This window comes from Oryzias latipes, chromosome 11, assembly GCF_002234675.1.
Source record: "Oryzias latipes chromosome 11, ASM223467v1".
NCBI classification, from domain to species: domain Eukaryota; kingdom Metazoa; phylum Chordata; class Actinopteri; order Beloniformes; family Adrianichthyidae; genus Oryzias; species Oryzias latipes.
Window position 1 is genome coordinate 17,657,180 of NC_019869.2, and position 21,444 is coordinate 17,678,623.

Below are 21,444 nucleotides of genomic sequence, written 5' to 3' on the forward strand. Positions count from 1 at the left end.
TAAATGACCAGAGAGCAGGGAGTTCTGCAGAGACGTCTGGAGCGCCTCTCTACGTCAGCTGAAAAGCAATAAGCAGTACGACGGTGGACGTGCACACCAGGTAGGAAGATTTCTTTTTGACTGGAGATGGAAAAGCTGACTGCATTTCTGAAAAAAAAAGAGTTTTTTTTTTTTTTTTTATTGGAAGTGGCTCTGCTTTTAACTTTGGCCTGCTTTCCTCAGAGTGGGCGTATCTGTGCTGACCAAGTCTTAGAAAAAGGCAATAAAACCACTGTGTGCTTTGACTTTCAGCAAACACCTTCAAGAAAATGAAATATTTTTAAGTGTTCATCTTTCCCATTACTGCTATGAACTTAACACAAAGTGGATGACTATCAAAGTTTTAAAGAAGTCCTACCTGAAGAAATCCAAGAATAGGGACACAACTCTTTCTTTCATTCCAGTTTTTTACTGCTGGGGAATGTAATGATGATAGACGGGAAAACAATGGTAAGCCTGAGTCCATGTAAGCTGTACATGTGCCAAAGAAGGGAGCGGCAGGCTGTGGAGTGCTGATCTTAGGTTGAAAGCTCAGTTTTGTTTTCTCTCTGCCAGAAATCAAGAGACCAGTCTAGAAAATGAGTTACCAACAATCATTTTTATTTTACATATCACCTTTCAAAGCACTCTAGGATGCAGTCCAGTATGTAAATTAAACATAAATCAAAGGTAAAACAATGGACAAAAAGAAAAATCAAGTAAAATTACAGTATTAAGGAGAAATGGCAGATTTTCTTGGCTCAGTTTAAGAGACTTTTACAACCCCGTAACTCCCCCTGACAAGCTGTCAGTCCTCAAAACACATGTCAAAGTCATTAAAACCGCTGCAAAATGAGTCACAACCTTGTTACTCGATAAACTTTTCGCACCCTGGTGAAAAAAAAAAATTTATTTTTTTCACTATTTTAAAATTGTTTTACAAATAATTTACCGAATATGGAACTTATCTGAAACCATGTGAGGAAACTGTAGACTTTTTTCTTTTTTTACTTGTGTGAGTGTACTCACTATTAGCACCTTTCTTTTTTTTAGTGTCAGTGTTTCCTTTAAATCTGGCATTACTGGCTGACGATAGACAAAGTGGAGCAATGTGGTAATAAACAGAGAAGTTAACAAACTTTTTTTTCCCCAAAGTTTAAAAAGACAGTGATTTAAGAGATGATTGAATATAATAGAAATATCCAAATGTACTAAATTATCTTTGAATAAAATTTTATGTGGAACACACAGGAGCATTACTGTCACCCTAATATATATGTGTGTTTTATTATCGTGTTTATTGTTTTTATTCTTTCATGCCTGTTCCAATCTGCAAACTAACGTTTTAAGAATGTTTTCAAGTTGCGTAAAAGATTACAGAACTGCATAAAAAATAAGCAGTTCACTGCAGGAGTTACAGTTGGGGCAGAGTAGCTAAAGGATTCCTGTAGAGAACATTGTGGAAGTTTTTCTAATTTTGTAATCAGTCCTTTATTTTGAAAATCTGCATGTCTTACCCCTACCCTTTAATACATCAGTAAAAAAAAGGGATGTTCCTCTGGGAATGGCTTAGGAGTAGGACTTACACAAACGTCTCTGAACTGAAAACAAACCAGAAAATCAAAGATCTCAAGATGGACTTTCACCAAGTGACCACTGAGCATCTAATTACCTTAAAAAATTGCACAACCTTAATTATCAAGAAAATTCATTTTCTTGTGCCTAAGTGCTGCGAGAAGACAGTTCCAGTTTGGCAGAAGATGCATTTAGGAAATGCATATTCTTAGAAATAAAAGTAAAAAGTGAAAGCACTATCAAAGTATGACATAATCTTGTTTGCTGGCAAAGATGCTGACGCATTGTGGGGGTACTGTAGCTGCACTAACACAGCAGCTTTAGTGTGTGTCCCCTCTCACACACCTTCACTGAGAGAATGCAAGATTTCCATCCCAGCATAAAACATTTTCAAATTTGTCTGTGTATTGCACAAGAGCCCTTTTTAAAATGACATTGCACAGACGCATAATCTTCAATCAGTGCACCTATGACAGACTCAGTTATGTCACTGCTTGCTTTGCTATTCTTTCATTAGTGAAAAAAAGCATTTCAAAATACCCACCCAAATTCATCTGTACCTGTACCAGAAGGACCTGTTTTCACTTTTCATCACCTTTTCATCACTTCTCAGTTCTGCTCCTTCCCTATTTTATGAGAAATGCCTGATTGTTTCTTGCTGATTACCTGGGGCAGAAAGGTTCTGTTTGTCAGAAACTTACTAATCCGGCTAGGCCATCCAGTCTTAGTTTTCAGAGTTACAGGATGTTTTTTTTCACTTCCTGATGACATCTGATGTTGCACAATTTAACTAGCTGCCAAGCAATAAGCATTAAGCAGGTGTCTGAGCCAAAAGGCACTGATTGACAGGTAGTCATTTTGCAACAAGGTAGTCATTTTGCAAAAAAATGCATTTACAAGTGAAAAGACTGTGTAATTTAAAAAAATAAAATAAAATGTATTTTTCATATTAATAAAAATAAGTGTGTCCACTCATTTAACAATGTATGAATTACTATTTTATGGATAAAACCTATGATAACTACACTGTGCATACTAAATTTGTAAAGTTACTACAAAAGTTATCAGAGTTCCACTCCTTATGAGTCAGTCCCATTCTGGTCAGATTACAGAAAGAAAGCAACCACTCCCCTATTTACTCATGGAGCACCTGAGTTATCTATGTGTAAATACAGAACACTCTGACAGCTGGCTCCTTCTTTGACATTAAATACAGCAAACTAGAGAAAACCACTACACATAGACGGCCTTCTAGATGCTTGTCATCGTGGAGTATAGTTAAAGGTATTTTCTACTTGTGAGTCTAAACTATGGAAGCGATTCTGTAGCATAAATAAAAAGCAAAGTCAAAACCAGAAATGCTGTCATGGTTTGAGTTTGCTGTCTTGTTTTTCGTCTTGTTTTCTGTTTCCTGTTTTATTTTGTAAGGTCCTGTCTTGTCTGGTTTCTTGAGTTTTACTTCCTTTGGTCCCCATCAGCCCTGATCGTGTCCACCTGTGTCTTGTCTGCCCTGTCTGTATTTAAGTCTCGTCTCGTCTGCCTTCCTCCTGTGCTGGTCCATTAACTCAGTCTTGGTGTTCATGTCTTGCTGTCAAGTCTCTTGTTCCTCGCCACGCCACAGTGAGTTTTCGTTTGGGTTTTGTCATCCTGCTCTGCAGCGCTTTTGTTTGTTCTTTTTGTGCATTAAAACCCACTAGCCCTGATCCTCATGCCTCCGCCTCTGCGTCTGGGTCCATCCGGCTCTCGAGCCACCCCTCACCATGACAAATGCTTTGCATTTTCAAAATGAAGCTGCATTTTTTGACTCAAAAATAAAAAAAAGCAATCCACCAAAATGCTTTTTTCATTTCCTTCCTCAACACAGCTTATTCTGTCACTTAATTAAAATTAAAATGGTATTTGACATTTCATTTTCAAGACATTCTCTGGTAAATGTGTAGCATAATTAATTCAGAAATGTCTAATTTGGCATTTAAAATGGATTAATAGATATGCTTTTTAATTTTCAAAATGAAGCTGCATTTTTTGACTCAAAATTAAAATGAAAAAGCAATACTTCAAAATACTTTATTATTTTATACTTCAACACAGCTTTTTCTGTCACTTAATTAAAATGCTAATGAAAATGTTATTTGACATTTCAATTTCAAAAAGGTCCCTTGTAAATGTGTAGCACAATTCATTTAGAAATGTCTAATTTGACAATAAAAATGGATTTACAGAAATGCTTTTTAATTTTCAAAATGAAGCTGCATCAAATGACTCCAAATTCAAATGAAAAAGCAATATTTCAAAATGCTTTTTGTCATTTTATACCTAAAAACCGCTTATTCTGTGTCATAATCAAAACGAAAATGCAAAGAGGGGATGGCATTTGCATTTTCACATCCACCCTGCGAAATTTGTAGCAAAATTCTTTCTCAGTGAGCATTAGCAGAGGGGAGACGGGGCGATGACGTCACTGCTTTCTCCGTGTGTCCGGCCGCTGACAGACGGAGACACACCAGGAGCAGTGGAGCTTTCTGTTAGCGGCAGAGAAGACGGTTCTGTGTTGGTTGTGAACTTCTGATGACTACACAGCTTCTCAAAACTATACATAGCAGCATGTCCGCCTTCTGCGGTCCCCCTCCGGAGGTCAAGCTTTTTTCTTCGTACCGCCAGCTGCCTTCGCATAACGGAGCGCGAAGCTCCCGATGATCCCTGAAGGCGGAAATGCTGCTGTGATCTGAGAAACCATCATATTAATTTGTGTTTCCAGTGGTTTCCAGAACAAAAATAAAGACTGATGTAATTCCCACATATTTACAAATTTATTTGCAGCTTCGCGCTGAATTTGCTGTTTGATGACAGCTGGAGCTCCATCAACAGATAGCAGATTTCTCCATGCTAAACGCTTGCTGGTTGGACCAACACGCACTCAGCGCAAAGCTGCAAGAGACTATCTTCATAATGTGCTTTTATTACACAGCTAAGACTATATTTAAGGGCCTGCTCGATCATATGTTTTTAAATCCGTGCGGTCAGACGACGCTGAAGTTGGCTTGCGATTCACAGCTTCTGATTCGCGAGGGCACTAAAGGAACATTCCGCTGCATTTTTCGCATTAAGATCACCTAAAACCGGGTCCTGTTCACAAACCGCTGGACCTGGACTGCTCAAACCTGGATTCCTGGATCTTAATGCGAAAAATGCAGTGGAATGTTCCTTTAGTGCCCTCGCGAATCGGAAGCTGTGAATCGCAAGCCAACTTCAGCGGCCTGACACACGGAGAAAGCAGTGACGTCATCGCCCCGTCTCCCCTCTGCTAATGTTTACTGAGAAAGAATTATGCTACAAATTTTGCAGGGTGGATGTGAAAATGCAAATGCAATCCCCTCTTTGCATTTTCGTTTTAATTATGACACACAATAAGCGGTTTTTAAGTATAAAGTGAAAAAGCATTTTGAAATATTACTTTTTCATTTGAATTTTGAGCCAAAAAATGCAGCTTCATTTTGAAAATTAAAAAGCATTTCTATTAATCCATTTTAAATGTCAAATTAGACATTTCTAAATGAATTTTGCTACACATTTACTAAAGAACGTCTTGAAAATGAAATTTTAATTAAGTGACAGAATAAGCTGTGTTGAGGAAGGAAATGAAAAAGCATTTTGATGGATTGCTTTTTCATTTTATTTTTGATTCAAAAAAAGCAGCTTCATTTTGAAAATGAAAAGCATTTCTGGTTTTGACTTTGCTTTTTATTTATGCTACAGATTCGCTTCCATACTAAACCTCTTGGCCCCCAACAGTAAATAGGAATCTCAACAACTGCAGGTCATTAGGTCATTAGTTGCACTCATAAAATAAAAAAATTCAAAACGTTTTGAACATTCATGTCTTTCTGTTAGAAGTCCAAACCTGTATAAAAACAAAAACCAAGCTGGAATGTTAACATGTACACCAAGAACCACATTAAATGATAGTGAGGTAAAATTGAGCTGAACAATATTTTCTTTTCTTTTTTCTTTAAAAAAAACTAAATCAAAAGACTAAATCAAAAAAATTAAACCAAAAATTCACTGTTTAAGTTAAACTGTGAATATTAACTTAGAGGCCCTATTATTTTTTTCCCCCCAGCTCTTTCACTTTATGGTCCCCAGAATGTCAAGTGTTTTACCTATAATAGGTGGAGCAGTACCGTAATTTCCGGACTATAAGCCGCTACTTTTTCCCTGCGCTTACAGCCCTGCGGCTTATTCAGTGACGCGGCTAATTTATGGATTTAATTGGCGGCCGCCACGTACGAACTTTTGTACTCAGTAATTAGTTTGAATTCTCTATCTAAAACCAAGCACAAGGCATTTATTTATCAACACACCTCTTAGCAGCCAAACAGCATGGAATTGACTTCAGGTCTTAGACACTTCAGTCATGGTTCAACAAAACGAAACACGCATGCCCGGCCGCATCCCAGAATCCTTTGGTGCCATTAGACCCAACATGCACGTGATCGCCACTACAGTATGATGCAGCTTTCAAGTTAAAAGCAATCGTTAAAAGCAGCGTAAAAAAATCCACCATCACCGACGGGTTTGGAAAAGCCGGTCAGCTGCGTGACGGAGAGAACAGCGCATGGAGTGAATTTACCTCTGAGTCATAGTGACTCGGCTGGCTGCACGTAAATATGTGGGAATAAAATCAGCCTTTATTTTGTCGGGACACGACTGGAAACACAAATCGACGTGGTCGATTTTACGGTTTCTAAGGACTGAGCGGAATTTTGCTTTGATAAGCTCACAGCCTCCGTGTGAGCTGGAGACATATTCTCCTGCTGCTCTTATAGAGCTGCGGAGCCGATGGCAGTCTGAAGGCTCCCACACGTAACAACGCATCCGCCCCTCATACACAAAATGTACAGTATTAAGTCCGAATGCTCTGCACAGAAACGATTTGCTACTTCCACCGGCGCAATGGGGACGAAGTGCTCCTCCTTGAAGCCGCCCTGGCCAGAGGTGTTGGAGTAGATAGGAAGGGGAGACAAGGAGCGCGCAGGGCGAGCGCGGAGCGCAGAGGAGCAACAGTGTTTGTTGTGGAAGGAATCTTCTGACGCATGCGCCGCACTAAGGGGCGCGAATCGCCCTGAGGCGCGCGCTTTTCAGTTGCCTCTGCTTTATTCTACTGGTGTGTTTTTTAACCAGCCCTGTTACTCCCATAATGCTGCCGCGACACAAGCGGAAGGAGAGCTTTTCCCGTTCACCCCTCCATCCACTGCTGATACTTGCTCATTCTTAAACACGTACAACTGTATGGCGAGCCGGGCGTTGGCCCCGTCTTTAGCCCCTAAGACTCATGGGAAATGGGGAATCGCGGGTGTAAATTTCCTCATCATAACTGAGGGATGTAATGTTGATTATATGGTTACTGTTTGTAATTTTATGTATGATACCTAGATTGTCAATAAGTAAAAAAAAAAAAAAAGAAGAAAATAAAAACACCATAACTGAGGAACTTGTGAACAGAATAGAGATCCATGCTGTTTGATAGATGTTAATACACTCAAATACATGAGCCTGAGGCAAAGCTGACTCCACCCACAGTGTGCTAATAAATCGCACTCACTCTGGGTTTCTGGCCGTGATCTGTCAGGATGGCAATATCACCCAACACATGCGCGGCTTGTACTCTGATGCGGCTTGTGTATGTATAAAAGCAGTTAAACACATGAAAATGGGTGGGTGCGGCTTGTAATCGGGTGCGCTTTGTAGTCCGGAATTTACGGTACTTTGGGCATGCAGATTGCATCGCATATCAACTTTCTGGAGATGACGATGTGCTCTTTAATGAAAAAAACACAGAATGATAAGGATAAAAAAAGCTGTCAAAAGGTTGTGAATTTACTCTTTCAGGTTAAGGTGCATCTGGAGGAATGCTGGGCTACTATAGATCTCTAATGTCACTGTAATCCATTTTTCCACAGTGAAATTAACAAATTTTTGAAACAATATGGTTGATCAAAATTTTTTCTTTCATATGTAAGATTAACTGCTACAAATAGATCATACCAACAGGTTGTATCAAAAGTCTCTTTTTTTGCGACTTTGAACCTCTACATTAGTTACTTCTGATGCTTTAGCTACCAAACTAACCTAAAGAGGGACATGTTTCCATATATTTCATTAACCAATTTTAAACATTTTTAAAGGGTTTTCTCGTGAATAATTTGTTTTAAACAATTATTAACTCAGATTTCCAGCCATACAAGTAGAATAACAGAACAGACAGTATATAATATGTCTACATGAATTTTTAGATTGTTCTTTAAAGAAGTATTCTGTTTAATTAAATTACTTTTTAATGGATCCAAAATCTTATAATTTCATTACCATAGATTTAATGTTTTTCTTCATAAAATAGAAAATAAGTCCAAAGTGATGTCAAACTTCAAAGATAAAGCTTGTGTTAAATGCCCTGTATTTTTCCCCTTAATACACCAATGCAACACAATCAGTGTGACAAAAGCTAACTCTACAGCTATGCAAACTATTTGGGTTATTGAAAAGTTATTGAAAACTTCACAGCTATTCCCTACAGACTATGCATATTCGTCTGTAGGGAATAGCTTAATGCAGTGTGCAGAAAATCAGTCTGATTCATATATCCATGATCAGTCTGAAAACACGAAGCATGACTTTGAAAATTATATTGATCCAGACTCAAACTACTACAATGATCTTGAAATTAGTTGTAATTATTATGCTGTGGAACAGTTTAACAACAATGTGGACACTCAAGAAGACTTTTCAGTTAACTGTTTCTTAAATCTATAAAAAGATTTAATGTGATTGCATCAGAAACTTGGCTTGATGATAACAAGATGGTGGAAGTAAACCTTGTGGGGTACAAGCTTTGTACTACCAATAGAAATAGAAGAAAAGGTGGAGGAGTGACTGTATGCGTTGGGACAATTCTAAGCAAAATCGTTGAAGAATAATCTTACACTATTGATAATGTTCTGGAATGTATCACAGTAGAAATAGAAGATGAACATTCAAAAAAGATATTGATTAGTTGTGTGTATAGGACACCGGGAACAAATATGGCCAACTTCATAGAAAAAATGCCTGACGTTTTAAATACTATGGGCACAAGTAAAATAAAAATAGTATGTGGTGACTTCAATTTTGATGTAATCAATCCAACTGGTTTAAATCAAGCAAAGGAGTTTATCAACTCAATGTACAGAAACTGTTTATGCCCAATAATTAACAAGCCAACACGTATAACTACAGAATCAGCAGCGTTGCTAGATAAAATATTCACAAATAGAACTGATGAAGAAATTTGGGGGATTTGTTTTGTGATACTACTGATCACTTCCCTGTTTTTGCAGTGTTGAAATATGTGTCTTCAAAGAAAATCTATACACAAACCCAGGAAAAATTTACAAGATGTTGCAATCCTGATAATATTGATTCATTTACGAGAGCTCTATGTAATCAAACATGGAAGGAAGTCTATGTTTTTAAAAATGTGAATGCAGCTTATGATGCCTTTCTGCAACATTACATAGAGCTTGATAATTTAAACTGTCCAATGATTAAAATTAGTCACAAACAAAAAATAATGAAAAGCCTTGGCACATGCTTGTAAAAAGAAAAATGCACTATACAGACATTTTGTAAAAGTAAAAAGCAAAGAAGCAGAAAATAAATATAAAAATAATAAAAATAAATTGGTGAATATAATAAATTCTAAAAATAACAGTATTATCATAAGTAAATTGAGCAGCACAAATTACATATGCAAGAGACTTGGAAAATAATAAACAGATAAACAAAAAGAACCAATAATAAACAAGAGTATCCAACTTATTTTAAAAAAGATGATATTCATTTTAGAAACCCAATGCTTATTGCAAATGAATTAAATAAATACTTTGCTAATGTTGGAAATAAGTGTGCAAAAGAAATAAAAGAGCCAATAAAGAAGTTGAAAGAACTTAAAATCCAACCAAACAAGTTTTTAATGTTTGTGTCTTTAGTTACGTACAAATGAAATACTAGAAATTGTAAGAAAATTTCTAAATAAAAGATCCAAAGATTGGAATGACATTGATATGTCAATAATTAAAATCCAATTAAGTTCATTGGTGAACCACTAACTCATATATTTAACATGTCTTTTAGGGAGGGCGTTTTTCCAAATAACATGAAAATAGCAAAAACTATTACAATTTTAAAAAATGGAGATCGCCATATATTTACAAATTACAGACCAATTTCACTATTATCTTAATTCTCCAAGATATTAGACAACTTTTTGTTAAAAGAATGAATAATTTTATTGATAAGTTTAATTTATTGCATGAGGATCAATATAGTTTAAGGGCTGGAAGATCTACTTCAATGGAGATAATGCAGTTGGTTGATAATATTTCTTCCTAGAAAGAGAAGAAGAAATTTACTATATTCATTTTTGTTGATCTTCAAAAAGCATTTGATACATTAAATCAGACTGTGTTACTTAGTAGGTTACAGAAATATGGTTTCAGAGGAATAGCATATTCCTGTAAGTTATCTTATTAACAGAGGTCTGTATGTTTATTTCAATGACGAAAAATCTGAAATGTGTCCTGTAACATGTGGAGTACCTCAGGGGTCCATATTGGGTCCTATTTGATTTATAGATAAACAACCTTTGTAAAGTTTCTAATTTTTTAAATTGTGTTTTATATGCTGACAACACTACTTGGTATTAATCAGGAAGTAATCTGGATAAGCTTCTTGCTGATATAACAAAAGAATTATCCATGATCAAAAAATAGTTTGATAAAAACAAACTGTCCTTAAATTAAAAAAAAAAAACGAGTACATCATATTAGGCTACAGAAAACTGCAAAACCATTCTGAGTTAAAAATGGAGGATGTTGTTCTTGAGTAAATGACATAAAATTTCTTGGAGTAATTTTGAATCATGAATTATCATGTAAACCACATATTACACATGCCATTTTCCACAAAGTCAAGTATTTTTTAAACACAGCTTCATTGAATATTTTTTTTTCCCTCATTATGACTTATTTGACCTATTCTTAAGAAATCTGGGGGTGTAGTTACAAATCAAACACAAAATCTATTTTTATTCTGCACAAAAAAGCTATTCGATTTGTGAATCACTCTTCATACAATCAATACACAAAACAAATAGTTCCAAAATTATGGGCACTTAAATATTAGAATATAGTTGATTTTAGTACTGGAATTTTTATGTTTAAAATTAAAAATCAATGTGTACCTGCCAAAATACCTTCTCGACTGCGAGACTATTGTGGTTGTGAGGTAATTTTGAGAAGTAATTCTATTTTTTTTTCCTCTATTTTTTTTTATTATTTTTTTTTTGGGGTTCTATAAATTTGTAGGTAGATGTGATGTTTGTAATCAGGGTCGGGGAAATAAGCCTTGGCTTCACCCGACAACTTTTTCGGTTAATTTTGTTAATTGTTCATGTTGACATTGTTACGTGTAAATGTTTATGCTGATGGTTTAAGATTGTGTGTTTAACATTACCAAAATAAATGTCTCTCTCTCTCTTTCTCTCTATTAAAGACCCCAAGTGAAATGGAGAAAACAGCTGTAGACAGCTCCTCGTCAAAAACAGCCATCAGAACAACAATTACTGAGGTGACTATCTTCCAGGGAATCAGAAAAGATGTCACGGCTTCAGAGCTGTTACAATCAAAAATCATTGACGAGAACACCTTCAAAGACCTCTCTGCTGGAAAGCTCACAGTGACTGAAATTAGTGAAAAGGACTCTGTGCGCAAATACCTCGAGGGCACCAACAGCATCGCTGGAGTGTACCTTCAGGCCACAAAAGAGACACTCAGTATTCAAGAGGCAAAGAGCCGAGGCCTGCTGACACCTGGGACCTCACTGGTTCTGCTGGAGGCCCAAGCGGCTACAGGCTTTGTCATTGACCCAGTCAAGAACAAGAAGCTCTCAGTGGAGGAAGCTGTAGCTCAAGGAGTGGTTGGAAAGGAATGGAAGAGCAAGCTGCTCTCGGCTGAGAGAGCAGTCACGGGATACAAAGATCCCTACACTGGAGACACAATTTCCTTGTTCCAGGCTCTAAAGAAGGATCTCATTGTGAAAGATCATGGCATTCGTCTACTTGAGGCACAAATCGCCACAGGAGGCATTATTGATCCAGTCTACAGTCACAGAGTCCCTGTTCAAGTGGCGTACGAAAGAGGCTACTTTGATGAAGAAATGAACCAGATACTCTCTGACCCTGATGATGACACAAAAGGCTTCTTTGATCCCAACACCCAAGAGAACCTCACCTATCTCCAGCTGATTGAACGGTGCACTACGGATCCCGTCACAGGGCTCAGCTTATTGGTCATTGTAAAGAAAGGAGAGTTCTATTTCTTTGTTGATGAGGCAACAAAGCTCATTCTGAAGTCCACTACAACAACAAAAGCTGGAGGAAAGTACAGGGGAACCACAGTGTCTCTGTGGGATCTGCTCTACTCCAAATATATCACTGAAGAAAAGAGGAGAGAGTTTGTCCAACAGTACAAGACGGGAACCATCACAATCAAACAATTTATGGACAGTGTCCTGAAAATTGTGGAGGAGCAGACCGCAAGTCGAATTGAGAAAACAGCTGTAGACAGCTCCTTGTCAAATACATCCATCAGAACAACAATTACTGAGGTGACTACCTTCCAGGGAATCAGAAAAGATGTCACGGCTTCAGAGCTGTTACAATCAAAAATCATTGACGAGAACACCTTCAAAGACCTCTCTGCTGGAAAGCTCACAGTGGCTGAAATTAGTGAAAAGGACTCTGTGCGCAAATACCTCGAGGGCACCAACAGCATCGCTGGAGTGTACCTTCAGGCCACAAAAGAGACACTCAGTATTCAAGAGGCAAAGAGCCGAGGCCTGCTGACACCTGGGACTTCACTGGTTCTGCTGGAGGCCCAAGCGGCTACAGGCTTTGTCATTGACCCAGTCAAGAACAAGAAGCTCTCAGTGGAGGAAGCTGTAGCTCAAGGAGTGGTTGGAAAGGAATGGAAGAGCAAGCTGCTCTCGGCTGAGAGAGCAGTCACGGGATACAAAGATCCCTACACTGGAGACACAATTTCCTTGTTCCAGGCTCTAAAGAAGGATCTCATTGTGAAAGATCATGGCATTCGTCTACTTGAGGCACAAATCGCCACAGGAGGCATTATTGATCCAGTCTACAGTCACAGAGTCCCTGTTCAAGTGGCGTACGAAAGAGGCTACTTTGATGAAGAAATGAACCAAATACTCTCTGACCCTGATGATGACACAAAGGGCTTCTTTGATCCCAACACCCAAGAGAACCTCACCTATCTCCAGCTGATTGAACGGTGCACTACGGATCCCGTCACAGGGGTCAGCTTATTGGTCATTGTAAAGAAAGGAGAGTTCTATTTCTTTGTTGATGAGGCAACAAAGCTCATTCTGAAGTCCACTACAACAACAAAAGCTGGAGGGAAGTACAGGGGAACCACAGTGTCTCTGTGGGATCTGCTCTACTCCAAATATATCACTGAAGAAAAGAGGAGAGAGCTTGTCCAACAGTACAAGACAGGAACCATCACAATCAAACAATTTATGGACAGTGTCCTGAAAATTGTGGAGGAGCAGACCACAAGTCGAATTGAGAAAACAGCTGTAGACAGCTCCTCGTCAAATACATCCATCAGAACAACAATTACTGAGGTGACTACCTTCCAGGGAATCAGAAAAGATGTCACGGCTTCAGAGCTGTTACAATCAAAAATCATTGACGAGAACACCTTCAAAGACCTCTCTGCTGGAAAGCTCACAGTGGCTGAAATTAGTGAAAAGGACTCTGTGCGCAAATACCTCGAGGGCACCAACAGCATCGCTGGAGTGTACCTTCAGGCCACAAAAGAGACACTCAGTATTCAAGAGGCAAAGAGCCGAGGCCTGCTGAAACCTGGGACCTCACTGGTTCTGCTGGAGGCCCAAGCGGCTACAGGCTTTGTCATTGACCCAGTCAAGAACAAGAAGCACTCAGTGGAGGAAGCTGTAGCTCAAGGAGTGGTTGGAAAGGAATGGAAGAGCAAGCTGCTCTCGGCTGAGAGAGCAGTCACGGGATACAAAGATCCCTACACTGGAGACACAATTTCATTGTTCCAGGCTCTAAAGAAGGATCTCATTGTGAAAGATCATGGCATTCGTCTACTTGAGGCACAAATCGCCACAGGAGGCATTATTGATCCAGTCTACAGTCACAGAGTCCCTGTTCAAGTGGCGTACGAAAGAGGCTACTTTGATGAAGAAATGAACCAGATACTCTCTGACCCTGATGATGACACAAAAGGCTTCTTTGATCCCAACACCCAAGAGAACCTCACCTATCTCCAGCTGATTGAACGGTGCACTACGGATCCCGTCACAGGGCTCAGCTTATTGGTCATTGTAAAGAAAGGAGAGTTCTATTTCTTTGTTGATGAGGCAACAAAGCTCATTCTGAAGTCCACTACAACAACAAAAGCTGGAGGGAAGTACAGGGGAACCACAGTGTCTCTGTGGGATCTGCTCTACTCCAAATATATCACTGAAGAAAAGAGGAGAGAGCTTGTCCAACAGTACAAGACGGGAACCATCACAATCAAACAATTTATGGACAGTGTCCTGAAAATTGTGGAGGAGCAGACCGCAAGTCGAATTGAGAAAACAGCTGTAGACAGCTCCTCGTCAAATACATCCATCAGAACAACAATTACTGAGGTGACTACCTTCCAGGGAATCAGAAAAGATGTCACGGCTTCAGAGCTGTTACAATCAAAAATCATTGACGAGAACACCTTCAAAGACCTCTCTGCTGGAAAGCTCACAGTGGCTGAAATTAGTGAAAAGGACTCTGTGCGCAAATACCTCGAGGGCACCAACAGCATCGCTGGAGTGTACCTTCAGGCCACAAAAGAGACACTCAGTATTCAAGAGGCAAAGAGCCGAGGCCTGCTGAAACCTGGGACCTCACTGGTTCTGCTGGAGGCCCAAGCGGCTACAGGCTTTGTCATTGACCCAGTCAAGAACAAGAAGCACTCAGTGGAGGAAGCTGTAGCTCAAGGAGTGGTTGGAAAGGAATGGAAGAGCAAGCTGCTCTCGGCTGAGAGAGCAGTCACGGGATACAAAGATCCCTACACTGGAGACACAATTTCATTGTTCCAGGCTCTAAAGAAGGATCTCATTGTGAAAGATCATGGCATTCGTCTACTTGAGGCACAAATCGCCACAGGAGGCATTATTGATCCAGTCTACAGTCACAGAGTCCCTGTTCAAGTGGCGTACGAAAGAGGCTACTTTGATGAAGAAATGAACCAGATACTCTCTGACCCTGATGATGACACAAAAGGCTTCTTTGATCCCAACACCCAAGAGAACCTCACCTATCTCCAGCTGATTGAACGGTGCACTACGGATCCCGTCACAGGGCTCAGCTTATTGGTCATTGTAAAGAAAGGAGAGTTCTATTTCTTTGTTGATGAGGCAACAAAGCTCATTCTGAAGTCCACTACAACAACAAAAGCTGGAGGGAAGTACAGGGGAACCACAGTGTCTCTGTGGGATCTGCTCTACTCCAAATATATCACTGAAGAAAAGAGGAGAGAGCTTGTCCAACAGTACAAGACAGGAACCATCACAATCAAACAATTTATGGACAGTGTCCTGAAAATTGTGGAGGAGCAGACCGCAAGTCGAATTGAGAAAACAGCTGTAGACAGCTCCTCGTCAAATACATCCATCAGAACAACAATTACTGAGGTGACTACCTTCCAGGGAATCAGAAAAGATGTCACGGCTTCAGAGCTGTTACAATCAAAAATCATTGACGAGAACACCTTCAAAGACCTCTCTGCTGGAAAGCTCACAGTGGCTGAAATTAGTGAAAAGGACTCTGTGCGCAAATACCTCGAGGGCACCAACAGCATCGCTGGAGTGTACCTTCAGGCCACAAAAGAGACACTCAGTATTCAAGAGGCAAAGAGCCGAGGCCTGCTGACACCTGGGACCTCACTGGTTCTGCTGGAGGCCCAAGCGGCTACAGGCTTTGTCATTGACCCAGTCAAGAACAAGAAGCTCTCAGTGGAGGAAGCTGTAGCTCAAGGAGTGGTTGGAAAGGAATGGAAGAGCAAGCTGCTCTCGGCTGAGAGAGCAGTCACGGGATACAAAGATCCCTACACTGGAGACACCATTTCCTTGTTCCAGGCTCTAAAGAAGGATCTCATTGTGAAAGATCATGGCATTCGTCTACTTGAGGCACAAATCGCCACAGGAGGTATTATTGATCCAGTCTACAGTCACAGAGTCCCTGTTCAAGTGGCGTACGAAAGAGGCTACTTTGATGAAGAAATGAACCAGATACTCTCTGACCCTGATGATGACACAAAAGGCTTCTTTGATCCCAACACCCAAGAGAACCTCACCTATCTCCAGCTGATTGAACGATGCACTACGGATCCCGTCACAGGGCTCAGCTTATTGGTCATTGTAAAGAAAGGAGAGTTCTATTTCTTTGTTGATGAGGCAACAAAGCTCATTCTGAAGTCCACTACAACAACAAAAGCTGGAGGGAAGTACAGGGGAACCACAGTGTCTCTGTGGGATCTGCTCTACTCCAAATATATCACTGAAGAAAAGAGGAGAGAGCTTGTCCAACAGTACAAGACAGGAACCATCACAATCAAACAATTTATGGACAGTGTCCTGAAAATTGTGGAGGAGCAGACCGCAAGTCGAATTGAGAAAACAGCTGTAGACAGCTCCTCGTCAAATACATCCATCAGAACAACAATTACTGAGGTGACTACCTTCCAGGGAATCAGAAAAGATGTCACGGCTTCAGAGCTGTTACAATCAAAAATCATTGACGAGAACACCTTCAAAGACCTCTCTGCTGGAAAGCTCACAGTGGCTGAAATTAGTGAAAAGGACTCTGTGCGCAAATACCTCGAGGGCACCAACAGCATCGCTGGAGTGTACCTTCAGGCCACAAAAGAGACACTCAGTATTCAAGAGGCAAAGAGCCGAGGCCTGCTGACACCTGGGACCTCACTGGTTCTGCTGGAGGCCCAAGCGGCTACAGGCTTTGTCATTGACCCAGTCAAGAACAAGAAGCTCTCAGTGGAGGAAGCTGTAGCTCAAGGAGTGGTTGGAAAGGAATGGAAGAGCAAGCTGCTCTCGGCTGAGAGAGCAGTCACGGGATACAAAGATCCCTACACTGGAGACACCATTTCCTTGTTCCAGGCTCTAAAGAAGGATCTCATTGTGAAAGATCATGGCATTCGTCTACTTGAGGCACAAATCGCCACAGGAGGCATTATTGATCCAGTCTACAGTCACAGAGTCCCTGTTCAAGTGGCGTACGAAAGAGGCTACTTTGATGAAGAAATGAACCAGATACTCTCTGACCCTGATGATGACACAAAAGGCTTCTTTGATCCCAACACCCAAGAGAACCTCACCTATCTCCAGCTGATTGAACGGTGCACTACGGATCCCGTCACAGGGCTCAGCTTATTGGTCATTGTAAAGAAAGGAGAGTTCTATTTCTTTGTTGATGAGGCAACAAAGCTCATTCTGAAGTCCACTACAACAACAAAAGCTGGAGGGAAGTACAGGGGAACCACAGTGTCTCTGTGGGATCTGCTCTACTCCAAATATATCACTGAAGAAAAGAGGAGAGAGCTTGTCCAACAGTACAAGACAGGAACCATCACAATCAAACAATTTATGGACAGTGTCCTGAAAATTGTGGAGGAGCAGACCACAAGTCGAATTGAGAAAACAGCTGTAGACAGCTCCTCGTCAAATACATCCATCAGAACAACAATTACTGAGGTGACTACCTTCCAGGGAATCAGAAAAGATGTCACGGCTTCAGAGCTGTTACAATCAAAAATCATTGACGAGAACACCTTCAAAGACCTCTCTGCTGGAAAGCTCACAGTGGCTGAAATTAGTGAAAAGGACTCTGTGCGCAAATACCTCAAGGGCACCAACAGCATCGCTGGAGTGTACCTTCAGGCCACAAAAGAGACACTCAGTATTCAAGAGGCAAAGAGCCGAGGCCTGCTGACACCTGGGACCTCTCTGGTTCTGCTGGAGGCCCAAGCGGCTACAGGCTTTGTCATTGACCCAGTCAAGAACAAGAAGCTCTCAGTGGAGGAAGCTGTAGCTCAAGGAGTGGTTGGAAAGGAATGGAAGAGCAAGCTGCTCTCGGCTGAGAGAGCAGTCACAGGATACAAAGATCCCTACACTGGAGACACAATTTCTTTGTTCCAGGCTCTAAAGAAGGATCTCATTGTGAAAGATCATGGCATTCGTCTACTTGAGGCTCAAATTGCCACAGGAGGCATTATTGATCCAGTCTACAGTCACAGAGTACCCAGTCAAGTGGCGTACGAAAGAGGCTACTTTGATGAAGAAATGAACCAGATACTCTCTGACCCTGATGATGACACAAAAGGCTTCTTTGATCCCAACACCCAAGAGAACCTCACCTATCTCCAGCTGATTGAGAGGTGCACTACAGATCCCATCACAGGTCTTTGCTTACTCCCGCTGGTAAAATAAATGTGATCCATTAAATCCACATCCACAGTTAGGCCAATCTGATGTTAGTATAAGAAATTGTAAAGTTTATTTTAAGAATTTCTTTTTAAAAAAGCGACAAAAGTGGTCACATTTATCCCCAAAATTCAGAACTTGTTAAAAATACTAACTGACACAAGGCCAGCAATGGTAACACAAGGTTACAAATTATATATTGTTTTGCTCCCAATACATGTCCTGCAATAGTATCACTGTCTTATGCAAAGTTTTTTTTAAAATACAAAATCAAACCCTGACTTTCCATGTTTTATTCTGATCTTGTGCTTTTTTTTTAGTAATCTGTGTCTTTAACAGTTCTAAACATGATATGCATTTTAGTAACATTACTGGCTTATTGATGATTATTTGGTTACTTTGTTTAACTGTAGTATCTGAATATGACACATTTTCATTTGAAGATATCGGCACTAATAAGCAACTAACAAAACACCCTTTCTTAAAAAGAAATGTGTATATTTTGTTGAAATGCTTTCATTTATTATCTTAAAAAACAACAAAGTTTTGGCAAATTGTTTGGCGCCTTTGGACCCCTTTAGTTTCATGTCACTATTGAGTACCTAAAAAGGGAATTAAAAAACAACTATTTTGTGCAGTAGATGCAACTTTTCCAAAAATACTGTATATTTTCTTTTGCAGTAACTGTAAATTTTCTTCTTCAACAATAAAGAAAATGAAATCCTGTATTAATCTTTTGTTATTACAAATCTTTCTGAAAGACACAAAATAGTCATGAATATGGAGAGAGAGGTATGATGTGATGCTAGACCTATTCAAATCCAGCAGACTTCTTTATGACTAAATAAAAAGAAAAACAAACTGTGTATCATTTAACTGTTGGTGTATTCTTTTTGACCATTTTTCAGTCTTGTTACATTTATTTTATTAAACAGAAATTTGAAGAATAGTACTAATTTTAAAGAATATAAATTTCACCAGTGGCCAAATTATTAAATGAAGATAGACACTTTAGTGATGCTAAATTAACTAATGTATTTTCTTTTCAGGCTAAAAAAAATCTTCGTTGGTAATAATACAGAAATATGTAATAGCAAGTAATTATTTCAACTATTGAAGCTTTTTTTTTTTTTTTTGCTCACATCTTCAAATTAATCACAATTTGCTCATTTTTTATATTTTTTGACTTTGAAATGCTTTATTCACATCTGTTTAAGCTGTAGTTTTTTGTTCATATTCCCAAATAAACTGTGTAAACATTGAATCAATAGTAGAGTTTATCCAGCCTTCATGGAATCATTCTATAGACAGTAAATGAAGCGTTTGCCACAATTACAAGCTGTCCAAATCTTTGTGCAAACATTTAGAAAAGCCTCATCCCTTGTACTATCCTATTGGGTCCAGATGACCCGATCCTTACATTGATTTGTTATCCCTACCATGACAAAGGTGGATAAAAGTGGAGAAGATTTCATGTAATCCATGGACACCAGTGAAGATCACAAATCATTGAAGAAAAAAGTTCAGTGCACTGTCTTGTGGGGTCTAGACGACCCCACTCCCAATGTTAAAGTGCCTTGGATACCACAAGCGACTGAGCTGTATACCCACTCACTTGTGTTGTTCAAGATACACTGGAGGTTAAATAGAGGAATAAGAGAAAAAATATATATTATGCTCTTTTACAATATTCACTCAAAAACCAGATTGACCTTTGAGCAGCTCCAGAACTTTACAACAGTTGCCTTGTGAAATTATTCAGCCCCCTTGAACTTTTAACCTTTCAGGCTTCAAACAGTAAGATATATAAAACTGTAATTTTTTGTGAAGAATCATCAAGTGGGACAAAATCATGAAGTGGAATGAAATTTATTGGATATTTCAACTTTTTTAACAAACAAAAAAACTTAATGCTTTTTGTGTGTAAAACGGCCAAATAAAGATAGGAAACACAGAAGGATATCTTTAAATTTGTGTGTGTGTGTGTGTGTGGGGGGGGGGGCTACTCGCCTGGGGAATAAGTTAGTATAGAACCGCCACTGTCTGGATAAGCTTATTTGTGAATCATTCTATTGTAGATTTTGCTTTATATTATATTATATATATATATATATATATATATATATATATATATATATATATATATATATATTTTTTTTTTTTTTTTTAAATATATATCATTTTATATAATTTTCTTGTTGAAAGACAAATATCCATCCCAGTTTCAGGTCTTTTGCAGACTTCATCAGGTTTTCTTCCAGAATGGTCCTGTGTGTAGCTCCATCCATTTTCCCATCAATTCTGACCATCCTCCCTGTCCCTGCTGAAGAAATGCAGGCCCAAACCATGATTCTGCCACCACCATGTTTGACAGTGGGGATGGTGTGTTCAGGATGACTGTGTTGCTTTTACGCCAAACATAACATTTTGCATTGTTGCCAAAAAGTTTGATTTTGGTTTTGTCGGACCAGAGATCCTTCTGCCACATGTTTGCTGTGTCTCCCAGGTGGCTTGTGGCAAACTTTAAACAACACGTTTTATGGATCTTTAAGAAAAGGTATTCTTCTTGCCACACTTCCACAAAGGCCAGATTTGGGGAGTATACGACTGATTGTTGTCCTATGCACAGACCCTCCCACCTCAGCTGTAGATCTCTGCAGTTCATCCAGAGTGATCATGGGCCTCTTGGCTGCATCTCTGATCAGTCTTCTCCTTGTTTGAGCTGAAAGTTTAGACGGACGGCCGGGTCTTCAGATTTGCGGTGGTACTCCTTCCATTTTAATATTATCGCATGCACAGTGCTCCTTGGGACGTTTAAAGCTTGGGAAATCTTTTTGTATCCAAATCCTGTATCTCTGAACTGTTGTGTGTGTTCCTTGCTCTTCATGATGCTCTCTGCGCTTTAAATGGACCTCTGAGACTATTACAGAACAGGTGCATTTATACAGAGACTTGATTACATACAGGTGGATTCTATTTCTCATCATTAGTCATTTAGCTCAACATTGGATCATTCAGAGATCCTCACTGAACATCTGGAGAGAGTTTACTGCACTGAAAGTAAAAGGGGCTCAATAATTTTGCACTCCCAATATTTCAGTTATTTGTTAAAAAAGTTTAAATATCCAATAAATTTCGTTCTACTTCATGATTGTGCCCCACTTGATGATGCTGCACACAAAAATTACAGTTTTATATCTTTATGGTTGAAGCCTGAAGTGTGGCAAAAGG

General features: G+C 39.4%; 1 protein-coding gene across 1 annotated transcript; it reads left to right on the top strand.

Annotated features, from left to right (window-relative positions):
• eppk1 (epiplakin 1) lies at nt 1-19,473 on the top strand. The gene is made up of 2 exons (XM_020707215.2): nt 1-100; nt 11,182-19,473. Exon 2 carries the CDS (start codon nt 11,194-11,196, stop codon nt 18,217-18,219), a length of 7,026 nt encoding a protein of 2,341 aa, XP_020562874.2. The 5' UTR covers nt 1-100; nt 11,182-11,193; the 3' UTR covers nt 18,220-19,473.
• The last annotated feature ends 1,971 nt before the right edge of the window (nt 19,474-21,444 follow it).